This window comes from Rattus norvegicus, chromosome 19 (genome assembly GCF_036323735.1).
Source record: "Rattus norvegicus strain BN/NHsdMcwi chromosome 19, GRCr8, whole genome shotgun sequence".
Classification (NCBI taxonomy): Eukaryota; Metazoa; Chordata; class Mammalia; order Rodentia; family Muridae; genus Rattus; species Rattus norvegicus.
Genome location: NC_086037.1, coordinates 56,221,140 through 56,242,273, shown reverse-complemented (window position 1 = coordinate 56,242,273; position 21,134 = coordinate 56,221,140). Strand labels below are relative to the sequence as shown.

General features: G+C 49.1%; 1 protein-coding gene across 1 annotated transcript in view; it reads left to right on the top strand.

The window, feature by feature from the left end:
* Positions 1-20,034, top strand: part of Fa2h (fatty acid 2-hydroxylase) — a 51,241-nt gene extending 31,207 nt beyond the window's left edge. Inside the window, exons 3-7 of the mRNA NM_001135583.1 lie at positions 8,980-9,122; positions 9,671-9,777; positions 15,991-16,163; positions 17,108-17,360; positions 18,653-20,034. Coding sequence (NP_001129055.1) covers positions 8,980-9,122; positions 9,671-9,777; positions 15,991-16,163; positions 17,108-17,360; positions 18,653-18,732 — 756 coding nt within the window. The 3' untranslated portion in view covers positions 18,733-20,034. The remainder of the gene's footprint in view (positions 1-8,979; positions 9,123-9,670; positions 9,778-15,990; positions 16,164-17,107; positions 17,361-18,652) is intronic.
* The last annotated feature ends 1,100 nt before the right edge of the window (positions 20,035-21,134 follow it).

The window sequence follows — 21,134 nt, the reverse complement described above, 5'->3', positions numbered from 1 at the left end:
AGGACTTAGAGATCCCCTGTCTGTAAGGACCACCCCTGGAGAGCTCCCATGATAAAAAGATGGCGATTCCAGCTTGAGACGCTGGGAGATTATTCCATGCCTCTATCGCCTCCAGAGAACCATGGAACCAAGAAGAGAATGGGCCACCAAGAGGAAGGAAAGGCTTGCTCACATCACATGGAGAGCCTTTTGTGTTTCCAAAAAGAACCCACTTCTGCTCCCATTCCTGGAGGGGCTGTAATTATTCTCCTCACTGGAGACTAGAGGAGATGGGTGCTTAGTACACGGGGGCTTCTCTAGTAATGTGGGGGCTTTAGGATTGCTCTGCATATGGCTGGAACATATGAGGAGCCAAGGACACCGGCAACTAGAAATGGGACTTTGCCCTGGAACAGAAGGGGCTTTAATGTGGACAAGGGTTTGGGACAAGCCAGTGTGTCCTCATTCAGGGCTGTGACTAGCCAGTGGAAGGTACTATAGGCACAAATCCTCTTAGCCAGCACCAGTGAGATTAACTAAGGGCTTGACTCTTGGGAAGAACAAACTGTAAGAGAGCTCACTGGGACAGTGTGGCAGCCTATGCAATATTTCACTAACAAGTTGCTGTGGTTTACAAGTTGGGGACAGGACACACACACACACACACACACACACACACACACACACACACACACTCTTCACCCCCTGCTCTGGAGAGGTCCCTCTGCCTACCATGGTTTTTCTGAACTCTGGTTCAAGGCTGACCTTCAGTCAACATTATGTGAGGCAAGAAGAAGATCTAGTTCACCAGGGCTTTATTCCACCATTACTAGCAAAATGAGGGAGAAGGAGAACTCTACAAAGGGGAAACAGGAACACTATACAGAGCAGAAGAGGGTGCCATCCCTTAGCTCACTCCCAGCCTAGCTCCTGGCAAATTGGAAATCAATTTCCCCACCTCTTTCACATTGTGTGTTCTCTCTCTCTCTCTCTCTCCCTCCCTCTCTCCTTCCCTCCCTCCCTCTCTCTCTCTCTCTCTCTCTCTCTCTCTCTCCCTCCCTCTCTCTCTCTCTCCTCCTTCCTGTGATCCTGGACTGAGAGAAAGGAATAAGAAGGGGTCCATACTACTCTGGAAGGAACACCTTCCACCTGAGTCCCCTAGTGCTGTCCCCACCCCAGCCCATGCACCTGAGCAAAGCCATCAGAGTGCCAGCTTCCTAGTGGAGTAAAGAGTGTTCTCTCCTCCCCTCTCCTCCTTTTCTGCCCTCCCTCTCCATTTTTTTTGTTTTTGTTTATTTTTTCCCCTCTCAAAAGAGTCCCCCTGCTGTCCCACCACTGAGTCCCCACCCCCCTGCTGTCTCACCACCCCAGCCCTCCCCAGCTCTTTGGGAAGAAAGAGACTACGAGCTATCAGCTCGTTTGTTTCTGACCTGGTCAGGGTGGGTCAGAGTTAAGCAGCTGTGGAAAGACACCAACAAGGCAGTGGCTTTGTCTCCCCCACAGAGGGTCTGCAGGCTAGGGGTGAGTCTGCTGCATATTCAAGGGGAACCCTCTGCATGCTGCCTAGGAAGAGAGCCATGAGCTGCTAGGGTCTAGCTTCTCTGGCCCTAAAAGTGGGGGAGCCAAGTGGGTCAGGCTGGAAGGAGTGAAGAGAAGCTGGACTGACTGCTGGGTTAGGGGTGGAAGAATCTGAAAAGACTGCAGAGAGGAGCAAGAGACGCTGGTGCCACACTGTAGGAGGCAAGGTCCACCAGACGTTCAGGCTCCGTGTGGAATTTTACCAGAATGATCTAGATTACCTCTTAAATCTCTCAGTTGAGTAGGACGCAGGCTTCCTTAGGAGGCGGAAAAACAAGGCTGCAACTTCTTCCCACACCCAGATCTTCCCACGCCCAAATGTCTTCAAGACCCCAGCTGACCTGGTACCATAGTCCCCTTCACTCTTGACTCCTGGACACACCTCCCTTCAGCCTGCCTCGATTTAGACTCCCTACTGTGTTCTTTTCAGAGACCTCCCTGGTTGGCCTTCTGTACCCATTGCATTTTGGAAGGCAGGAGAGTGCCAGCCTCCCTCCCAGGAAGCAGGTAGAACAGATGGGATTTAAAGGGTCTGCTGAAGCATCTGCCCTGGGAACCTCTAGACAACAGATGAGCATCCAACTAGCATAGCTTCAGGTGGTTTTTCTTTTTGAGACATACTCTCTCTATGTAGCCTTAGCTGGCCCAGAGCTAAGTAGCCCAGGCTAACCTTGAACTCACATAGATCCACCTGCTGCTGCTTCCACCTCCCTGAGTGCTTGGATTAAAGGTGTACACCATTGTGCCTGACTGAATAACAATTTTGCTGTTGAGTTTGTACTTGAGCCAAGCATTTTTCATGAATCATTTGTAATTTAACTTGCTCCTGTTAACAATGTCAGGGGCCAGCCAGGAGTGGTGGCATGTGTGTCTTGGGAGGCAGAAGGAGTTAGATCTCTGAGTTCAAGACCAGCCTAGCCTAACAATTGAATTCCAAAAGAGCCAAGATTACACAGAGATACCCTGCCACAAAGGAAACCAGCTAACCACTTAACAAACAAACAAATAAAATGCCAGGAGCCAAAGCATGTAATTTATGAAGTGGAGCCAAAGTCTCCTGCCAGTGTTACTTGGCCAGCAGCTAAGCACACTTACTGACATGTTAACCGCAGATGAGCCACAGATAAGCAACCCAGACAGCAGGCTAGCCACAGGTGAGCCCCTTTCTCTGTACGGCCTTGCGTATATCTTGAAATCCTTTCACCTCTACTCTGGCCCACAGTGAGTCTCCCTGAGCCCTATAACTGGGAGAGGGGAATTACAGAAAGGAAGGACAAAAGCAAACAGCATTTGGAGGCATCTACAAAGTGGCTACCTATTCTTCCTTATCCTGCCTCAAGTTAAGCCAAATTCCAGCATCATCAGCTTCCTCACTGTGGCAAGACTCTCAGTAGACATAGGCTACCCTCCCCCCTCAAGTGACAGGTAGAAAAGCATCCAGCCAGACGTATCGCCAATCAAAATGCGTCCAGGCAGCTGGGGAGCTAGCTCGTCCAAAGCATGAAGAACTGAGTTCAAGTGCCAGCATCTACATATATGCATCTGTAATCTCAGTGCTTGAGAGAGGTAGACAGCCAATCCTTGTGAGCCAGCCAGTCTAGCCAATCAGTAGACTCCAAGTTCAGTGAGAGACTGTCTCAAAACAGACAAGTAAATAAATGAATGAATTAATAACATGAAGATGCCTAAGGTCTACCTCTGGCTTCCACACATGCATGCACATAGGCGCATTGGTACTCATACACATGTTCACGCACAGACACATACAAGCACACATGAACATCTATCTTCACACTACCTAGACAGTGTAGTGGTCAGTGCCTCCAAGTCCCTCCCCTGACCCCGATACCATATGCATGACCTTTAACATCAGGAGTTCCTAGGGCCTACAGAGCTGCCAATGTGCTGATGTTGTCCAGATGGGCTCTATTCTTTGCAGGTTCTAACGTAAGTCAACAAGAACTTGGGTCAGAACAAGGGTACCATGTCAAACCCACACCCATGAAACGATACAACTCCGGACTGTGAGCTCTAGCTTGGCTCACATCTGGTTATTCCACCAACTCCCCAGACTCCATATATCCTGAGTAGAGAGACACTGAGTACCAGAGGAGAAGTCAGGTGATCCAGAGCTACCCCAGGGGTCTTGAGTTTGTCCCTCCTCTTCTGCTCTGGAGAGGTCTGCACCAATCCTGACAGGACCACAGCCAACCAGCCTTATGCTCCAGCTAACAGGAGGCACTGCTCCAGAATCCTCACAGCTCTGCGCTGGGGGACTCACAGCTGAGAGCCCCTGACTTCACTGATTGGCGGTCTGGGTCTCCAGGTGCTAAGAACTCAGGCTCTGAGCTCCGTGCTCAGAGTCGGGTCCAATGGTAGCATCAGCGCTGAGCAGTCACCCTTCACTGTTATCACCTGTAATGGGAGGTTATCACAGTCCCCAACCATCTGTAGATTAAGGCTTAGGGCAGATAATGAATATGCAGGGAGGCCCCAGGGTTGCTCATCACTGGGATGTAGAAAAGGCAGCCAGGAACTCCTAGGGAGCTTTCTGTCCCTTCAGGTCTCTCCCCACTGGCCCATGGCTTCCTCTGCCTCCTTGGCTCAGAATGCTGCCCTAGAGTGGATGCTCTGGGCTTCACTTGACTTCCCCTTAAACAATTGCTTGAGCTCATGGCAGTGGGAGGATCTACTGGCACCAGGCAGCTGGCACCTCTTGCTCTTGCTCCCCTGGGGAGAAGCAGCCCCTAAGCACTTGCTGGTAGATTGAGGCAGCCCCACAGGAGTGTCCTTTGCTGCCCAGGAGAAAGGGAATCTAGGGAATGAGAAGGAAAGCAGGGGCAGCCCCTCCTCACCCTGGCAGCAGGCCCTCTGCCCACTCTCTGGGTAGCAGGCTGCCCTTTCTTTCCGCTGCACGCTGCTGCCAGCTGCATTCCTGGCATAGCCAGGAGCAACCTCCCCCTTTCTGTCGGGGCAGGGGCAGAGCTGTGTTGGGGGAAGGGCACGGGTACACAAGATGCTGGGCCTAAACACTCACAGACTTGCATCTGCATCCCAGGCCCAGATCTGTGGGCCACTGAGGAAGCCCCCCAAGCCCGGCAAGCAGAGTCTCTGAGCTTACCCTCATTTCCATCCACACAGCCCTGCACTGAGCACTAGACTCGCCTGTTATGCATATCAGGTCCCACGGGCTCAAAGTGAGGGGAGCCATGGAAGTCTCCAGATGCCTGGGAGCCGGAGGCATGACCTGTGTCCTATTTTTCTCTCCTTTCCCCCACCAACCTCCTACTGTGGCCCTAGACCTCTACAGTGTCTTCCGTCTGTGCCCCAAGCCTTAGACAACATGGAGTTGGAGAACTAGCCCAAGGGGCCAGCTCCGTGGAGAAAGCCACTTGCATGGGAGGGCAGAGGGCCAAGGAAGTGTGCACCTGGTAAAGAAGGAATTAGCTCCTTTCTCCCTCATTAGATTCTACCTAGGCAGTCGGCCAGCATTACCCAAAATCAGCTTTCTGCCAGCAAGTGAGAACCTGTCCTTCAGTAACAAGGACTGGAAGAAAGGTGGGGGGAAAAAAACAGAATGCATGTAGCAGCTAAACCAGGGCCTAGCACTGGGTGAAGGGAGGGGCTAGCACCAGGCGAAGGGCTTGGCTCTTGGGAAACTGTTTTGAGGCTACTACAAACACATACGGTAGCACATGCCTGTAATTCATCACTTGAGAGGCAGAGGCAGGAAAAAAATGTCTCAAGTTCGAGGACAGCATTGTCCACATAGTGAGATCCAGGCCATCCAGGGCTATATAACATAACAACACAACATACTGAATACGCCACTCAAGCTGTGAGTCAGCTCAGCCAGTGAGGCATTTGGTGCCAAACCTGGCAACCTGAGCTCGATCTCCAGGACCAATGTGGTATAGGGACAAAACCAACTCCTGGAGACTGTCTTTGACCTGCTAGCACCCTGTGACACACTCTCACAAGAGCTTGTACACATGCATATGCACACACACAAATAAAGGAAATATAATTAAAAAAAAAATCAAACAAGCTAAGGGGAGAGATAAGGAGGTTTCCACCCTAGAATCAACCAACCAGGCTCTTCAAGTGCTAGCCTTCTGGGCCTCCATATAGTTACTCCAAGCATAGGAGAAAGTCAGTGGGCTTGCACTTCTGCGCCTGTATGGACATGTCACCTTATACCCCTGTAATAACAGGACAAAGACCCTATTGTAGAATTATTTGCTCTTGGTCCTTAATGATGAGAGGGATGTTTATGGGGGTGCAAGCAAGGCCTTCAGGCTCCAGAGTCAAGTGACCCTTTCTGGGTACCAAGGACGACTATATCAGCAGTGAGGGGTAAAAAGACTACCTCAGCATTGAGGGGTTAAAAAATGGGCAGATCACAGGCAGCCTTGGCACTAACTGTAGGAAGCAACCTGCCATGTGTAGAAGATGTCAGGGCCTTCTGGTCTACCTAGACAGGTCAAATGGGCAACAGGACATCAAAGGGCAGACCACCACACAGAGAAACCCTGTTTAAAAACAAAACAAAGCAAAACAAAAAATTGCTCAAACCTTTGCTGGGTAGAGAGGAGACCCACCTGGCCACACCTCTGAGTAATAATTATAATGTTTTTAAGATTTATTTATCATGTATACAGCGTTCTGCCTGCGTGTGCACTTGTATGTCAGAAGATGGCCTCAGATCTCATTACAGATAGTTGTGAGCCACCATGTGGTTACTGGGAATTGAACTCAGGATCTCTGGAAGAGCAGTCAGTGCTCTTAACCACTGAGCCATCTCTCCAGCCCAGTGTTTTAGTTTTCTTAATTGCATGCATTTATTGGGGTGCATATGTGCGCCACAGCACTTGTGTGAAGGTCAAAAGACAACTTGGGGGAGTCAGTTCTCTCCTTCTACCATGTTGATCCCAGGGACTGAGCTCAGGTCATCAGTGCCTGAACCCACCGAGCCATCTCACTGACCCTAAAGAGTTGTTCTCGTAAATACCTAAGGCCAAATTGAATGCACAAATGAAACTTAGGCATATGGGTGTCACGTGGATCATAGAAGATCCAGGGCTCCGGTCCAAGACAGGTAGTTATAAAATAAAAGATGGAGGGATCGGGACCCCCGTTGAAGGAATCGGAGAAAGGACTGGAAGAGCTGGAAGGGGCTCGAGACCCCATATGAACAACAATGCCAAGCAACCAGAGCTTCCAGGGACTAAGCCACTACCCAAAGACTATACATGGACTGACCCTGGGCTCCAACCGCATAGGTAGCAATGAATAGCCTAGTAAGAGCACCAGTGGAAGGGGAAGCCCTTGGTCCTGCCAAGACTGAACCCCCAGTGAACGTGATTGTTGGGGGGAGGGCGGCAATGGGGGGGGAGGGTGGGGAGGGGAACAGCCATATAGAAGGGGAGGGAGAGGGGTTAGGGGGATGTTGGCCCGGAAACCGGGAAAGGGAATAACATTCGAAATGTAAATAAGAAATACTCAAGTTAATAAAGAAAAAAGAAAAAAAAAAGATGGAGGGATCACCCAGAGGCAACAGCTAGGAGGGAAATCCAAAGACATCACTAAAAATCAGTGATGATGTTGATATAAAGTGTTTTGAAGTAGTAATTGGGCTACCAGCCTTACATAAGAAACTGAGCGGCTCTGAGAGGTACAGACAGATACTTGCTCAGAGTCTCACAGCAGATGAGCAACAAGGCCACAATTTTAATATGGGCCCCTGACGTTAACGTCATTGCTGTCTACTGTCTGGACTCCAGAAGAATCTTACTCAGTACACTAAGTCATCAGAAATATCCAAGTACTTCTCCTTTCCCACAAGTAAGGCCTCTGATGGACTCTGACTCTGTGATCCTATGGGTAAAACTTTGGACACATTTCTTCACTATATGTCCATGTTAACCTATATATAATTCTCATATCGTACTCTGTGAATCAGAACACAGATAAAGCTGTATGTGAGAGGTGAGAGAGAGAGAGAGAGAGAGAGAGAGAGAGAGAGAGAGAGAAATACAAATAGGATTTCTGGGGACTGGAGAGATGGCTCAGGACCCAGATTTAGTCCCCTGCACTCACAGCAGGCAGTTCATAGCTACTTGTAACTCCAGTTTTGGGAGTCTGGTGCCTTTTTCTGACCTCCATGTTCTCTCTCTCTCTCTCTCTCTCTCTCTCTCTCGAACGCACGCACGCGCGCACACACACACACACACACACACACACACACACACACTGAAACACTAACATGCATAAAATAAATCTTTAAATTTAAAAAATAAATAGTGTCTCTGATCTTTTAGGTTTGTATCATGCGTGTCTGAGGAACAGCTGGTCGGCAGATGACCAAGTCCTAGCTCTGAATGGAGTGTCCTGTTAAGTCCTCAGCAGGTTCCTTTCTGCAGTCACAGAGCAATGTCAAGGAACTTGTCTGTCATGTGGACCACAGTTGTTCTCAACTCCAGACCTGTACCTGTTCTCTCTGCCGTTACCCTCCCCGCCTAGCCAAATCTTCATGTCACAAACAAATCCCAGACCACGCTCCAAGTCTCCCTTGCTTACCGCTTACCCTAAATATGGGCATTTGTGCCAGTCCTCTGGCCTCTGAATCGTGGCCTCTTTGAATCAGCACTAAACTGTCTGGCTTCATCCTGTTGAATGCACTCTTAACATTCTGTTTTGTAGCTAAAGGAACTGGGTTCCAGAAAGCTCATATAATTTTCTCAGAGTCACACACTGAGGGGTAGAGCCAGGATTTGAACCCAGGATTGACTCCAGAGTCTTCATGCTAAGCACCAAGCTGTGTGAAACAAAGGTGGTTTCTTACATGCATGTTGACTCTTCCCAGCACATGCCACACCCATGTGTACACTCACAAAAACCAAGTGCTAAACAACTGATTGAGTGAGTGATTACTTCAATGAATGGGTGAGTGAATTATTCAGGGCAACGTCAAGAAGAAAGTCTGCACTGGAGGGAAAAGGGTCCTGTTCGTTTATGATACAGGCAAGGGCCTCTTTCGTTTATGGTGTAGGCCCTAGCAATGCAGAATATACTGGGTTCTGTATGTATGGAGTCCAGCATGAGCTCTTAGACATCAGCACCAGGTTTCAACCTGTCTAACTCTTGACACTGTCTGAGTCATTAGGTGAGCTCTGATGGCAACTCCAGACTCACCATACCAACTTAGCAACTCCAGTGGGAGGAGCCAGCATTAATGGTTCTTGGCCTAAGCTTGCTTGGTCTGATCTGGATGCCACATCCTGGGGCTGGAAGGGGCAGTACGGTTAGGTATGGATTTCCCTCTCCCAAAGCCACTGTGTGGGTGGTGCTAAGGAACAGGATGCTGTAACCCAGATGCAGAAATGGATATCAGAATCCCAAGGTTTCCTTTGTCTCTCGCAGGACCTGGTGGACTGGCAGAAACCTCTCCTGTGGCAGGTGGGCCACTTGGGGGAAAAGTATGATGAGTGGGTTCACCAACCTGTGGCCAGGCCCATTCGCCTCTTCCACTCAGACCTCATCGAGGCCTTCTCCAAGACTGTCTGGTGAGCACCATGCAGGGTGTGAAACGGGCTACCCCCTCCTCTGATAATACCGGCAGTTAGGTCCCTCCTTATAATACAGAATATCTGTAAATTCCTGTGGATGGTGGGGCAGGCTATATCCATAATTAATTCCTGCACATGCTTTTATCTCCTAGTGAGTAGCATCCTTCCAATGTGCCTGCACCCGCTCATTTCCAAACTCCTTAAAGGGTTAGAATTAGAAGCCTTTAATGCCCATGGAAACAATTTTCCCTGCAATTAGTCCCTCCTGCCACAAGAGGTCAGTGTCTATATAACTGCCCAGAGCCAGTAGCCATAGCAGCCCATAATTCTTTTCTGCTCAAGATTCATCTCAAGAGACAGGGGCAGACGGACTCACAGCTTCCCTTCTCTTTTCCTCTGCTCTTCACACCATTGTCCCTTTTGGCCACAGCTCTTCACAGTACCTTCCTCCCTCCATAGTTAAAATGTATGCTTCAGGAAGCTGTTTTGTGTTGTCTCCCCCTCCCTCCCTGTATATCTCTCTCACCCTGATGACCCTCCTGCAGGTATAGTGTCCCCATCATCTGGGTGCCCCTGGTGCTGTACCTCAGCTGGTCCTACTACCGAACCCTCACCCAGGACAACATCCGGCTTTTTGCATCATTCACAAGAGGTAACCCTACAACTGGCTTCCCCCTGACTTGTTCCCATGGGTCCTGGAGGCATGAAACCATGTTCTCCATGATCTTGAGTTTCTATGGGCATAGAAAGCCACGTCACAACACTTTAAAGCAGGGCCTACCATGGAAACGAGTTGTCCTCCCCAACCCATAGATACAAAACCGAGCATCACGTTAGCAGAACCTAAACAAAATGGCACCATCAAATGTCACAACAATAAAGAGACACAGGAAGGGAACTTCTCACTGAGATTAAGAACAGAGACTATGCTAGGTGTGGTGGGGACACCCCCGCTCAATCATCACAGCCCCAGGAGGTGGAGGCAGGAGTACCATTACACAGGGAGGCTATTCTTATATACAGTAGCAGACCAGGGCAGCCAGAGCTGCAGTGAGATTCTGTCTCAACTCAGATAACAGAGAATGTACAGCCTAGAATTCCTTATTGAGAGGCTAAGTGAGGACCAGGCATGGTGATGCACTCCTGTAACCCTAACACTTCAAGAACAAACACAAAAGAATTACTTACTGTAAGCTGAAGGCCAGCCTCATCTACCATAGCATATCCAAGGCTAGCCAGGATTATATAACAAGTCTCTGTCTCAAAAGGCAATAGATGGCAGACAGACAGACAGGCATGAAAGCAGTATATGAGGTGGCACAGCTGAAGTCAGACAAGTCCATGCTCATATCAGATTGGAGGAGAATGTGGGAGAAGGATATGCAAGCACCACAGACTGTCCTCAGAGCTAAGGGCCTCACAGCAGAAGCTGAGCCCGTGGAGACACCCAGTCCCTTCTACTTACTGTGGAGCCTGTGCCGGACCACGTACTTCCTGGGGCTCCACTATTGTTTTGTCCTCTCAAAGCAGAGGGAACATAGTTATTCCGGAATGTATACATGTGTCAAAACATCACATAGTACATGGTTATGTGCATGGAATAATATCTCCCGGGCTTCTCTAAAATTAATTAAAAGTACAGTTGAGGAAGGGACCGTGGAGATAACACAGTTGGTAAAGTGTTAGTCGCACAAACACAGGTACCTGAGTTTGATCACAGACTCCATATAAACAGCCAGGCTTGGCGGTGAGCACGTGTGATCCCAGAGCTCAGGAGACAGAGACACATGGAATCCTGGAGTTCACTGACCAGCCAGTCTAGCCTAATTATTCACCTTCAAGTTCTAGTGAGAAAAAAAGTGGATGGCTCTTTTTTTTTTCTTTTCTTTCTTTTTTTCAGAGCTGGGGACCAAACCCAAGGCCTTGCGCTTGCTAGGCAACTGCTCTACCACTGAGCTAAATCCCCAACCCCAAGTGGATGGCTCTTAAGGAGGAGAAACACCCATGGTTGTCCGTCTCTGGCCACATACCTGTAGACACATGTGTGTTCTCACACACAAATGAGCACACAGACACAAAATATGACCTGAAAAAGTTAAATGAGTGACTGGGGTCGCTGTGACCTAGGATGTGGAGACCAGCTATCCCCCAGCCTCTGGTTAGGGGGTAGAGGACAGAGAGAGTTTGACATAGGCTATTATCCAAAGAGCACATAGAACCGAGTTTCTCAGAGCGGCTATTCTGCCACCTTGGTTTACCTCAGCCTCCAGTCACAGTGCATGCCTCCTGGCCAGCTAATCTGCCTGGCACCTCAGGGGCATTACTTTCCCTTGCCTGATCACAGTTTTGTCCCTGACACACACCAGACAGTTTCCTTCCTCCACACACAGAGGCTTCTCTTCATCCCACATCCCCTGAGGGCAGCAAGTCAAGGGCCTCTCACAGCCTTGAGACCCTCAGTTTATCTGCCTCACCCAAGACAGGGTGGGGGATGAGCAAGCTGTGGAAAGTGGCCCCACAACCCAGCCCAGAGCCCAGAGGGTTACGGTGCACATCCCACTAACCACCGTTACCCTTTCGGCCCACGCTGAATAGCTCAGGCACAGCACAGGGCTTGTTACTCAGAGGCCTGCTCGCTGAATCGCCCACTGTCTGCCCAGCACTCCCCTAACAATCACCAACAGTGGCAGAGCAGTCAGGGCTGGTGGCCAGAGGGGGAAGGGGACCCTAAAGCTTTGGCCCAGGTCCCTCTGCTGGATTTCTCCAGAGATGCCACTCAGTACCAGCTCCATCCGGATGGGCAGACTGGGTGATGCTGGGGTGAGGAGGCGGGTGGAGGCTTGACCTATGGGAAAGGGCAGTTCTGCACAGCCGGGACAGTGATTTGAGGGCTCTGCGGCACCACAGGCCTCTGCAGACAGCTAAAATGTGCCTGTGTAATAAAGGTCCAGTGTGGCAGGCTAGTAAGCCTGGGGCCACCGTGCCAGCAGCAGTGGTGTGAGAGACGCACGGCCACGTGCATTCCTCAGCCTTGCAAGGCACAAGTCACAGGCAGGGCAAATAAGAACTCTCAAAGCAAGGTAAAGGAACACTCAGTGGGGTCCCATTGCAGCTGCTGGACAAATGACATCTTCAAAGAAATAAAGAGAGGCTAGAGTATCAGGAAATACTACAAGCTCAAGGGAGACACAAGCTTCAGAGAGGAGGGGACCTAGGGGACCTAGGGGAGCCACATCTCGTGTCCATTCCCAGGAGAAGGGTAATTCCCGAGCACCCGGGGATTCACTTGGAGCCATTTGGGGCCACTAAAGTAACTAAGAACAGCCGGACCCTAGGAAAAGGCTGGTGGTCAATCCTGCTTCCCATCTACCCAGGCGTTCTCCCCCCCTCAACCACCCTCTGGCCGCTGGGTCTGGGCATACCTACAGTGTACAGACAACTGGGTCCTTCAGAGGGACCTCTCAATGCTGTCTCCCTCTGAGCCCGGTCTGCTCATAGTGTGGCCCAGATCAAAGTTCATCCAGACACAAACCTACCGTGATCTTTCTCTACCCCCTTTCTCTCCTGACAAGTCTCTGTGAAGCTGCTGTGTTAAGCACTGGACACATAGAGAAGAACTCACTCATAAAAAAAAAAAACAAAACAAAACTTATCACCACTTTGGGGGCAAAGTTCCAAATGGCATTACAATACCTAGTGCTTGAGAGTGGTACCCAAGAGCAGAGCAGGATGCACAAGCCAGCCGGAAGTGGGTGAAGACATCTGCATGGGCCATGTGGGCTGATCCCCAGGGAATAAAACAGGCAAGGGCACACCAGGGAAGAGAGCATCAGCAAAATCGGGTGTGCGGGAGAAAATGATATGGCACATCTAAGGGATCACTAGTGCTTTGATTTGGTCTCCATACGGGTGGCACGACAGGACTTGAGGGACATGGAATGTTGTGTTTGGGGGACTAGACTTTGGTTAAAGGCTATGAGTTATCACAGAATGACTTACCAAGGTATAGACGCAGGAGTGGAGGTCTGACTCTGCCCTGAGAGCCAATAGGTGGTAAGGTAGTGGGATTCAGAACTGTCGGGGTTGGGGATTTGGCTCAGTGGTAGAGCGCTTGCCTAGCAACCGCAAGGCCCTGGGTTCGGTCCCCAGCTCCGAAAAAAAAAAAAAAACACAAAAAAACAGAACTGTGACGTAGGGTTGAAGAGATGGCACAGTGGACCAAGAGTGTATCTTGCTCTAGCAGGGGACTTGAGGTCGGTCCCAGCACCCATGTCAGGCAGCTGATGACCCTTCTGTAATTCTAGCTCCAAGAGATCAGACACACACACACACACACACACACACACACACACACACACACACACAAAATAAATATCTAGCTTCAAGAGATCAGACACCTCTGGTTTTCTTGTATGCACACACACACACACACACACACACACAATAAATATCTAGAAAGAAAATTAGTGAACTAAGCTGGATGAGTGGGTAGACAGATAGATTTAAATTACGGATTGGGCATGGTGGTGCATGACTGTAATTTTAGCACTGAAGAGGCTGTCAGGAAAAACAATGATATACTCTTCCCCCACAAGCCATATGTTTATACGGAGACTATCTCGATAATAAATAAGGAAACAGACAAATGCCAATGGAGTTGAGATTCACATATCGTGAGACTGCTTTAATTTGAACAGCTCAGTAGCCTTCAGTTCAGGCACTACCTCTATCTAGTTCCAACTATCCTAACGCCTCAGAAGGAAACTCAGTTGCTCCCTATTCTCCACCCTCCTCCCCATAGTAGCCATCACTCTTTCTGTGTCCACGAATGTACTTGGTCTGGACTTCCACATAAATGGAAGCAGGCACTCTGTGGCCCCTGCCTGTGGCTTCTTTCACTCTGCCAAGAAGATCCAAAGTGGGTGGGGTGGCAGGTCCTGGTCACTGCTGGAAGTAGGGAGGACGATAACTTAAGGCTTTGGTAACGTGTGGGTATCCCCAGAGGAGGACACCCCAGTGACTAGCCTGGAGGGGTGAGGGCCAAAGAAAGAGGAAGATAGTCAGCTTCATTTGGGAAGGGTTAGTTCTGGGGTCCTGTGTACAACATGTGGAGATACACAGTGACAAGCGTCCGACCAGAGGTGGGGTGGAAGTGCAGATCTGGGGGTTACCAGTCTGTGAGAGTTTGGAGGGTGAAGGCTTCAATCCAAGGTTCAGTAGTTTCCACAGTAGAAGCCTGAGAGGAGACATCATCCCATCACTTGACTGGTGGTGGCACACAACTCAAAATCTGCTTAAAAACAAACAAACAAACAAACAAACAAACAACGGAAAACCCGCTGAACTATCTCTTTATGGGTGAGATGTGTGCTACGAGGATATTTTTTGAGACAGGCTCTTGTTGTGAAGCCCAAATTGGTTTTAAACTAATGATCCTTCTGCCTCAGCGCCCCAGTTATTGGAATTACAGGTGTGCACCACTATGTTTGCTTAAGATTATATATAATGATTTATTTATTTAATGTATGCGAGTACACTGTAGTTACCCTCAGACGCACCAGAAGAGGGCATCAGATCCCATTATACATGGTTCTGAGCCACCATGTGTGTACTGGGAATTGAACTCAGGACCTCTGGAAGAGCAGAGTCCCTTAAGATTATATCTTATGGGGTTGGGGATTTAGCTCAGTGGTAGAGCGCTTGCCTAGAAAGCGCAAGGCCCTGGGTTCGGTCCCCAGCTCCGAAAAAAAGAAAAAAGAAAAAAAAAGATTATATCTTATTATATCTATAAGAAGGGTATTTTAAGAGAGAGACAGACAGAGACAGAGACAGAAAGAAGAGAGAGAGAAAGAGAGAGAGAGAGAATATGTAGCTAAATCAGTAGTGAGGAAGAGGGATGTATAATTAATTTCCTAATTGCTCTGACACAACGCCTGACAAGAGCTATTTAAAGGGAAGGATTGGGTTGGCTCCAAGTTTGAGGCTAGCACATCAAGGCTGGGAGGTCTTGGAGCAGGGGCGTGGATCCTCTGGTCATTCATTCCCACAGTCAGGAGAGATGAGAGCTGCTCACCTCACTTCTCTTCACTCCCGTCCAGGAGACTGCATGGTACACACTCAGGATAGCTCTTCCCCGCGCAGTATAAATGTTTCTGGAAACACCCTCACAGAAGCACACAGAGGTGTGTTTCCATGGAGATGTTTAATCCAGTCAGTGGACAGTGAAAACTAACCGTCACAAAGGGTAAGCCAAGAAGGTGAGGCAGACGTGAGGGAGCCTTAGACAAGAGCAGAAAGGGCTAGAGTTGAAGTCTCCTAGAGATCAAGGACCAGAGCCAGAAGAGCTGCAGGATGTCATCAGAGGGCTGGATCTTGAGGACTTCAGCCCTGAAGACACTTGTATATCCTCTCCACATCCATTCAAGCTCATCTTTCCCCTCAGACACTGTGGTATCAAGTCTATTGACATGTCTGCATTTAGGTTTTCCTGTCCTTCCTGCCCATGTGACCCTACATCCATCAGCGACTGCTGCCTGTGGCGACTCTTTCAAGATGGTCTCCTTTCCTTCCCCTGTGCCACTGAGTCACCCTTGTAGGTAGAGATCTGGCATTCAGCCAGAGCTGTGCCTCCTGCAGTCCCCACTGGAAAACGTTGGCTCTCTGACCAATAACTATCTCTCTAGTAAAGAACCCTTCCCAAGCCCTCTACAGATCCTCACGGCCTTCTTCCCACCTTACCATAGGGCTTTTTTGGTGGGGCCTGCCACAGCTACTAGGCACCAAAGGTAGCCTTGGACTCTGGAGCCACCAGGCACAGGTGTGCATGCACCCATTCATCGACCCTGACCACCTCTCTCCCCTGCAGATTATTCACTTGTGGTGCCAGAGTCGGTGTTCATAGGCCTCTTCGTGTTGGGCATGCTTATCTGGACTCTTGTGGAGTACCTCATCCACCGCTTCCTGTTCCACATGAAGCCCCCCAGCAACAGCCATTACCTCATCATGCTGCATTTTGTCATGCACGGACAGCACCACAAGGTGAGCCACACGGGTCCCACCCCAGGCCCCAACAAGTGCAGCCGGATAGCCTCAAAGCCCCGAGGCTATCACCAGTTCCCAGGAGCCTTCCCGAGAGTCCAGCTTTGGGCTGGAAGTGATGGAAACCAAGAATGTTTGAGATTTATCAGAGGAGTGTCTGGGTTGGACACTCTGATCCAGGTAGGGACGAAGTGTGTCAGGGGTGCACATGCTCTAGTGTTGTGCACACCTGCATCACCCAGATCCGTCATCATCTTTAAAGTTCACAACTCGTTCACTCACTCACCCGGCAACGTTCTTGGAACACTCAGGGTATTGAACCAGACTTCAGTGAACAAAACAGACAAAATCCCTCATGCTGGTAAAGCTATCTTCTGAAGATGGCATTCCTGTGTGCCCATTTCACAGGGGAAACTGAAGTTTGGGGACCTTGAGTAACCGAGTAGCCGGCCCTCTGGCTCCCTGTAAACCCTCTTCGACAAAGAAGCCTCCGGTTGAGGAATGGGATGGGGGAAGCATCATGTTCAACTGCTAGGAACCTCTCACCACAATCTGTGCTAACCGCAGGCTGCTGATGTACGCCTCTCCCACACAGCATCAGGCCTCAGTCTCCCAAAAGCCCCTGTAGCAAAGGGCTTGGTATTTGGGCGTTTGGGCTCCTTTAGTAGCTAACGAGTCCCAGAACCCCAGTGATCTTAGGAGATGGCATGCTCTTGGGAAGCTTGCCAGGTCCCATCACGGCTATGACATAAGAAATGGTACACTTTATCTGGGTCTTTCAGGTGTGTTGACCTACGTGTCTCAAAGGAAGCAAATTTGCCAAGCCTTGGCAGGACAGGTCACTCCCTGTTCTTTATAAGAAGTATCACCACTTTGACACGTCATTGCCACAATAGGCCACCAGCCTTGGGCTGCCTCTGACACCCACACCTCTCTGCCAACAGGCACCCTTTGATGGCTCCCGTCTGGTCTTCCCCCCAGTGCCAGCCTCTGTAGTGGTGGCCTTCTTCTATGTGTTCCTGCGGCTCATTCTGCCTGAGGCCGTGGCAGGCATCCTCTTTGCTGGGGGTCTTCTGGGCTATGTCCTCTATGACATGACCCATTACTACCTGCACTTTGGCTCACCTCACAAGGGCTCCTATCTGTACAACATGAAGGCCCACCATGTCAAGCATCACTTCGAATACCAGAAATCAGGTAAGGCTGGGCCTCCCGGCCTTGATTTTTGTTTATTGACATATTTGGCAGATTCAGCCTCAACTAAGAGCCAGGCTCCGTTCAGGGAATGGCATGTACAGAAGGGCTCATTTGTGTAGTCAGCTATACAGAGAGGGGCAAGCAAGGAACCAATACATGACAGATTATCTCGGACAGTGGTGAGTGTCATAAGGAAAAGAAAGCAAGAAAGCATTGGGCTGGGTGGTGGCGGTGGTGCGACTTTAAACCCAGCACTCTGGAAGCTAATGCAGGAAGATCTCTGTGAGTTCCAGGCCAGCCTGGTTTACATAGAGAGTTCTAGGCTAACCAGATCTATATAGTGAGACTCTGTCTCAAACCAAACAGAAAAAAGAAAAAGGAGAAAATTTACCATATATTTAACTAGCATAACCCAAGTATCACGATCTTGTAATTAACATAAAGACATAAGTTAGCATACATTCTTGTATACTGTCTATTTTGTACTGAGAACACATCTCAATTCATATGCTAAATTTTCATCAGAAATACTTGATCTATAAAAATCTGTAATTAAAAAGACAGATTCATGGGGGCTGGAGAGATGGTCCAGTGGTTAAAAGCACTGCTCCTCTTCCAGAGGACCCAAGTTCAATTCCCAACACCAACCTGGCAATTCACAATTGTCTGTGATTCCAGTTCCAGGGGATCTGATGCCCCCACACAGACATATATGGAGGAAAACCACCAATACAACAACAACAACAATAATAATAATAATAATAATAACAATAATAATACAGACTTCACCAATATAAGTTGCTTCAAACATACTTCTGAGTTATCCAGTAACTGAGTCAAATATTTGAGTTCACATTGAAACTTAAAATAATTTGAATTGAATGAATGAGTTCTTCCGAGGATCCTAGCCCCACTCCCAGGATTCATTAGCCAAGTGATTCCTGTAGCTACCATACTGGCATGTAAAACCCAAAGAATAAAATTCAAGACACAGGTCTCTGCAGGTGTCACTGGAGTTGAGACCAGATGAAAAGAAGGCAGTGTCTGATGCCTGGGAAGCCAGCTTTCCAGGAACAGCTCCTTGAGGAAGGGAGGGACTTGTCCCAGCAGGGGACAGAGGGAAGCTGGAGGGGGGGGGTAACCTGGGAACACGGGTAGGGCCAGGCAACCCAGAAACAGGACAAACGGAGAGAGGTGTTTGGTCCTTGGTCCCTGGTGTTAAGTCTTAAGTAAATTTCTTTCTTCTCCTCTGCCAGCAGCTCATCTTCTGCCCTATTTGTCTCCCTCTGCAGGGTTCGGCATCAGCACTAAACTGTGGGATTACTTTTTCCACACCCTCATTCCAGAGGAAGCCGACCCGAAGATGCAGTGACAACCCCTAGACCCTCTGTTCTGCCCTCGGTCCATCCCCAGCCCCTACTCCTGTCCTACCCCCACCTCCACCCGGACCTGCTGAAGTCAGGTTGGCCAGGCAGGATGGGCTCTGTCTAGCCCTGGGGCTTGGTGGAGACCTGAAAGCAGGACCTCCCTTCTGGCTTACTGTGTGAGGATAGCATCCTCTGGATAGCCAAGTGGCCCTTGAGGACTGGCTCATTCCCAAAGAATGATGACCTCCCCATTGGCGTTCCTGCCTACACTTCAGCCCTCAGTGCTATTTTAGGGTCCAGATAATGGTCCCAAGGGGCATGAAGGAAACTGACCCCACCTGTGCCTTAGAACCCTGGGCTCCCGGGGAGCTTCTCCGATGCAGCAGAGGGACCAGTGTCACAGCAGAAGCATGGCGTGCAGGCCTGTGGCCACGTCGTACTCTCCTGCCCTTTCTTGAAAGAGTTTGATGGTTCAGAAGTAAATGAAGGGCTTTTCCAAGAAGAGGCAGAATGATGCCTCCCACAGGCCATTCCCAGACCCCAGGACAGCCATTCTGGGCCTTGCCAACCCCAGATACCAGCTATACTGTCAGCTGCCTCAGCGGAAGTAATCCAGCATTCATCTACCTGGGCAGAGCATGGCGGTGGGTGGCATCCTCTACAAGGCTGACAGGAGCCCTGGCCCTTGTCTTTGGGAATCAACAGAGGCTTTCTCTGTCTCCCCTCTCCCCCAAACCACAAAACTGCTCCCCAACAGAGGCTGGAGAAGTCTGTGTTGGTAAGGGCCCCACCCTAGCCCCGGCCATATTGACCTCCACCTGCACAGGTAGAAATCTGCCCCACTCAGGACCCTCCCAGCAGTGCCTCCTGAAGCCAAGAAGGGGCTTTTATGTGGTGCCTTATTACCCTCCCCTCCTCCTAGACCGTTCTTCCTCATAACCACAGCCCTCACTGCTCCCGAGTCTTATTTATAAACTACATAAATATTCTTAATCTGGCCCCAAATGAAGTAGCTGGTCAGATGGTCCTTTCTAATCCTATGTATTGAGCTTATGTAAAAAAAAAAGAAAAATCATCTTGCCTTCCTTTTTGTTCCTTTCTTACCCACAAGCGATTACTACTTGAAACTTGTCAAAAACCCAATGGGTGCAAAGACTAAAGAGAGGCAGTGTGACCAGTCTATGATTTGTACTGTTTACGGTGAAGCTATCTAGAGATTTTGGGATAAATATACAAAACTGCAGTTGTGAAATAAAGATGTAAATAAATTGTATATTTTGAAAAATAAAACATTGAGAAGAAACCAACAAAGACTCATTGGTGTTTGTTGATGGTGACTGGACTCCGTTATGATTGGGAAGGAGGGTCTAGAAGGAGGAAGATGTTATCACACCAAGCAAGTTGTACCCGGTTGCTGGGGAACGGATAATAAAAAGCTGACAGGCTGGGTGTCATGGTGCACGCCTTTAACCCAGCAGAGGCAGAAGCAGGTGGATGTTTGAGTTTAATGCCTTCCTAGTCTACAAAGTAAGTCCCAGGACAGCAAGAGCTACACAGAGAAACCCCATCTCAGACAACAATCAAAAATGAAAGACCAGGGCTGGAGAGATGGCTCAGTGGTTAAGAGCACTGTCTGCTCTTCCAGAGGTCCTGAGTTCAATTCCCAGCAACCACATGGTGGCTCACAACCATCTATAATCAGGTCTGGTGCCCTCTTCTGGCCTGCAGGTACATACATGCAGGCAGAAAGCTGTATGATGTATACATAATAAATAAATAAATGTTAAAAATTTAAAAAAAATGAAAGACCAAAAAATTCCCCGTCCCTCAACAACTATCCACTGCCCACAGTTCCTCAGTATAAACTTTACCTTGGCAGTCATCTCCCTCATCTATGCTGGAATTTTGGCTAACTTGATCTTGTGTAGTCCTATACAGGTGGCCACAGCTGCTGTGAGGTCGTGATTGCAAAGAACATATGCCCCAAAGACAACATCTTACAGCATTCCCCATTCTTTATGCCTCCTCTTCTGGGATGTTCTCTGAGCACGATGATGGGAGGTTAAAACAGATATAAACATGCACTGTAACCAGTCAAAAATGTTTCCGGGCTGGAGAGATGGCTCAGCGGTTAAGAGCACCCGACTACTCTTCCAGAGGTCCTGAGTTCAATTCCCAGCAACCACATGGTGGCTCACAACCATCTGTAAAGAGATCCGGTGCCCTCTTCTGGTGTATCTGAAGACAGCTACAGTGTACTTATATATAATAAATGAATAAATCTTTTTTTTAAAAAAGAAAAAAATATGTTTCCATTGTAATTCCAGATGTGGGGTATGGGACTGCTTCGGCTCATCCACAGCAGCTGACATGATTTGCCTCTCGCTCTAGCAGGGGCTCCATTTTG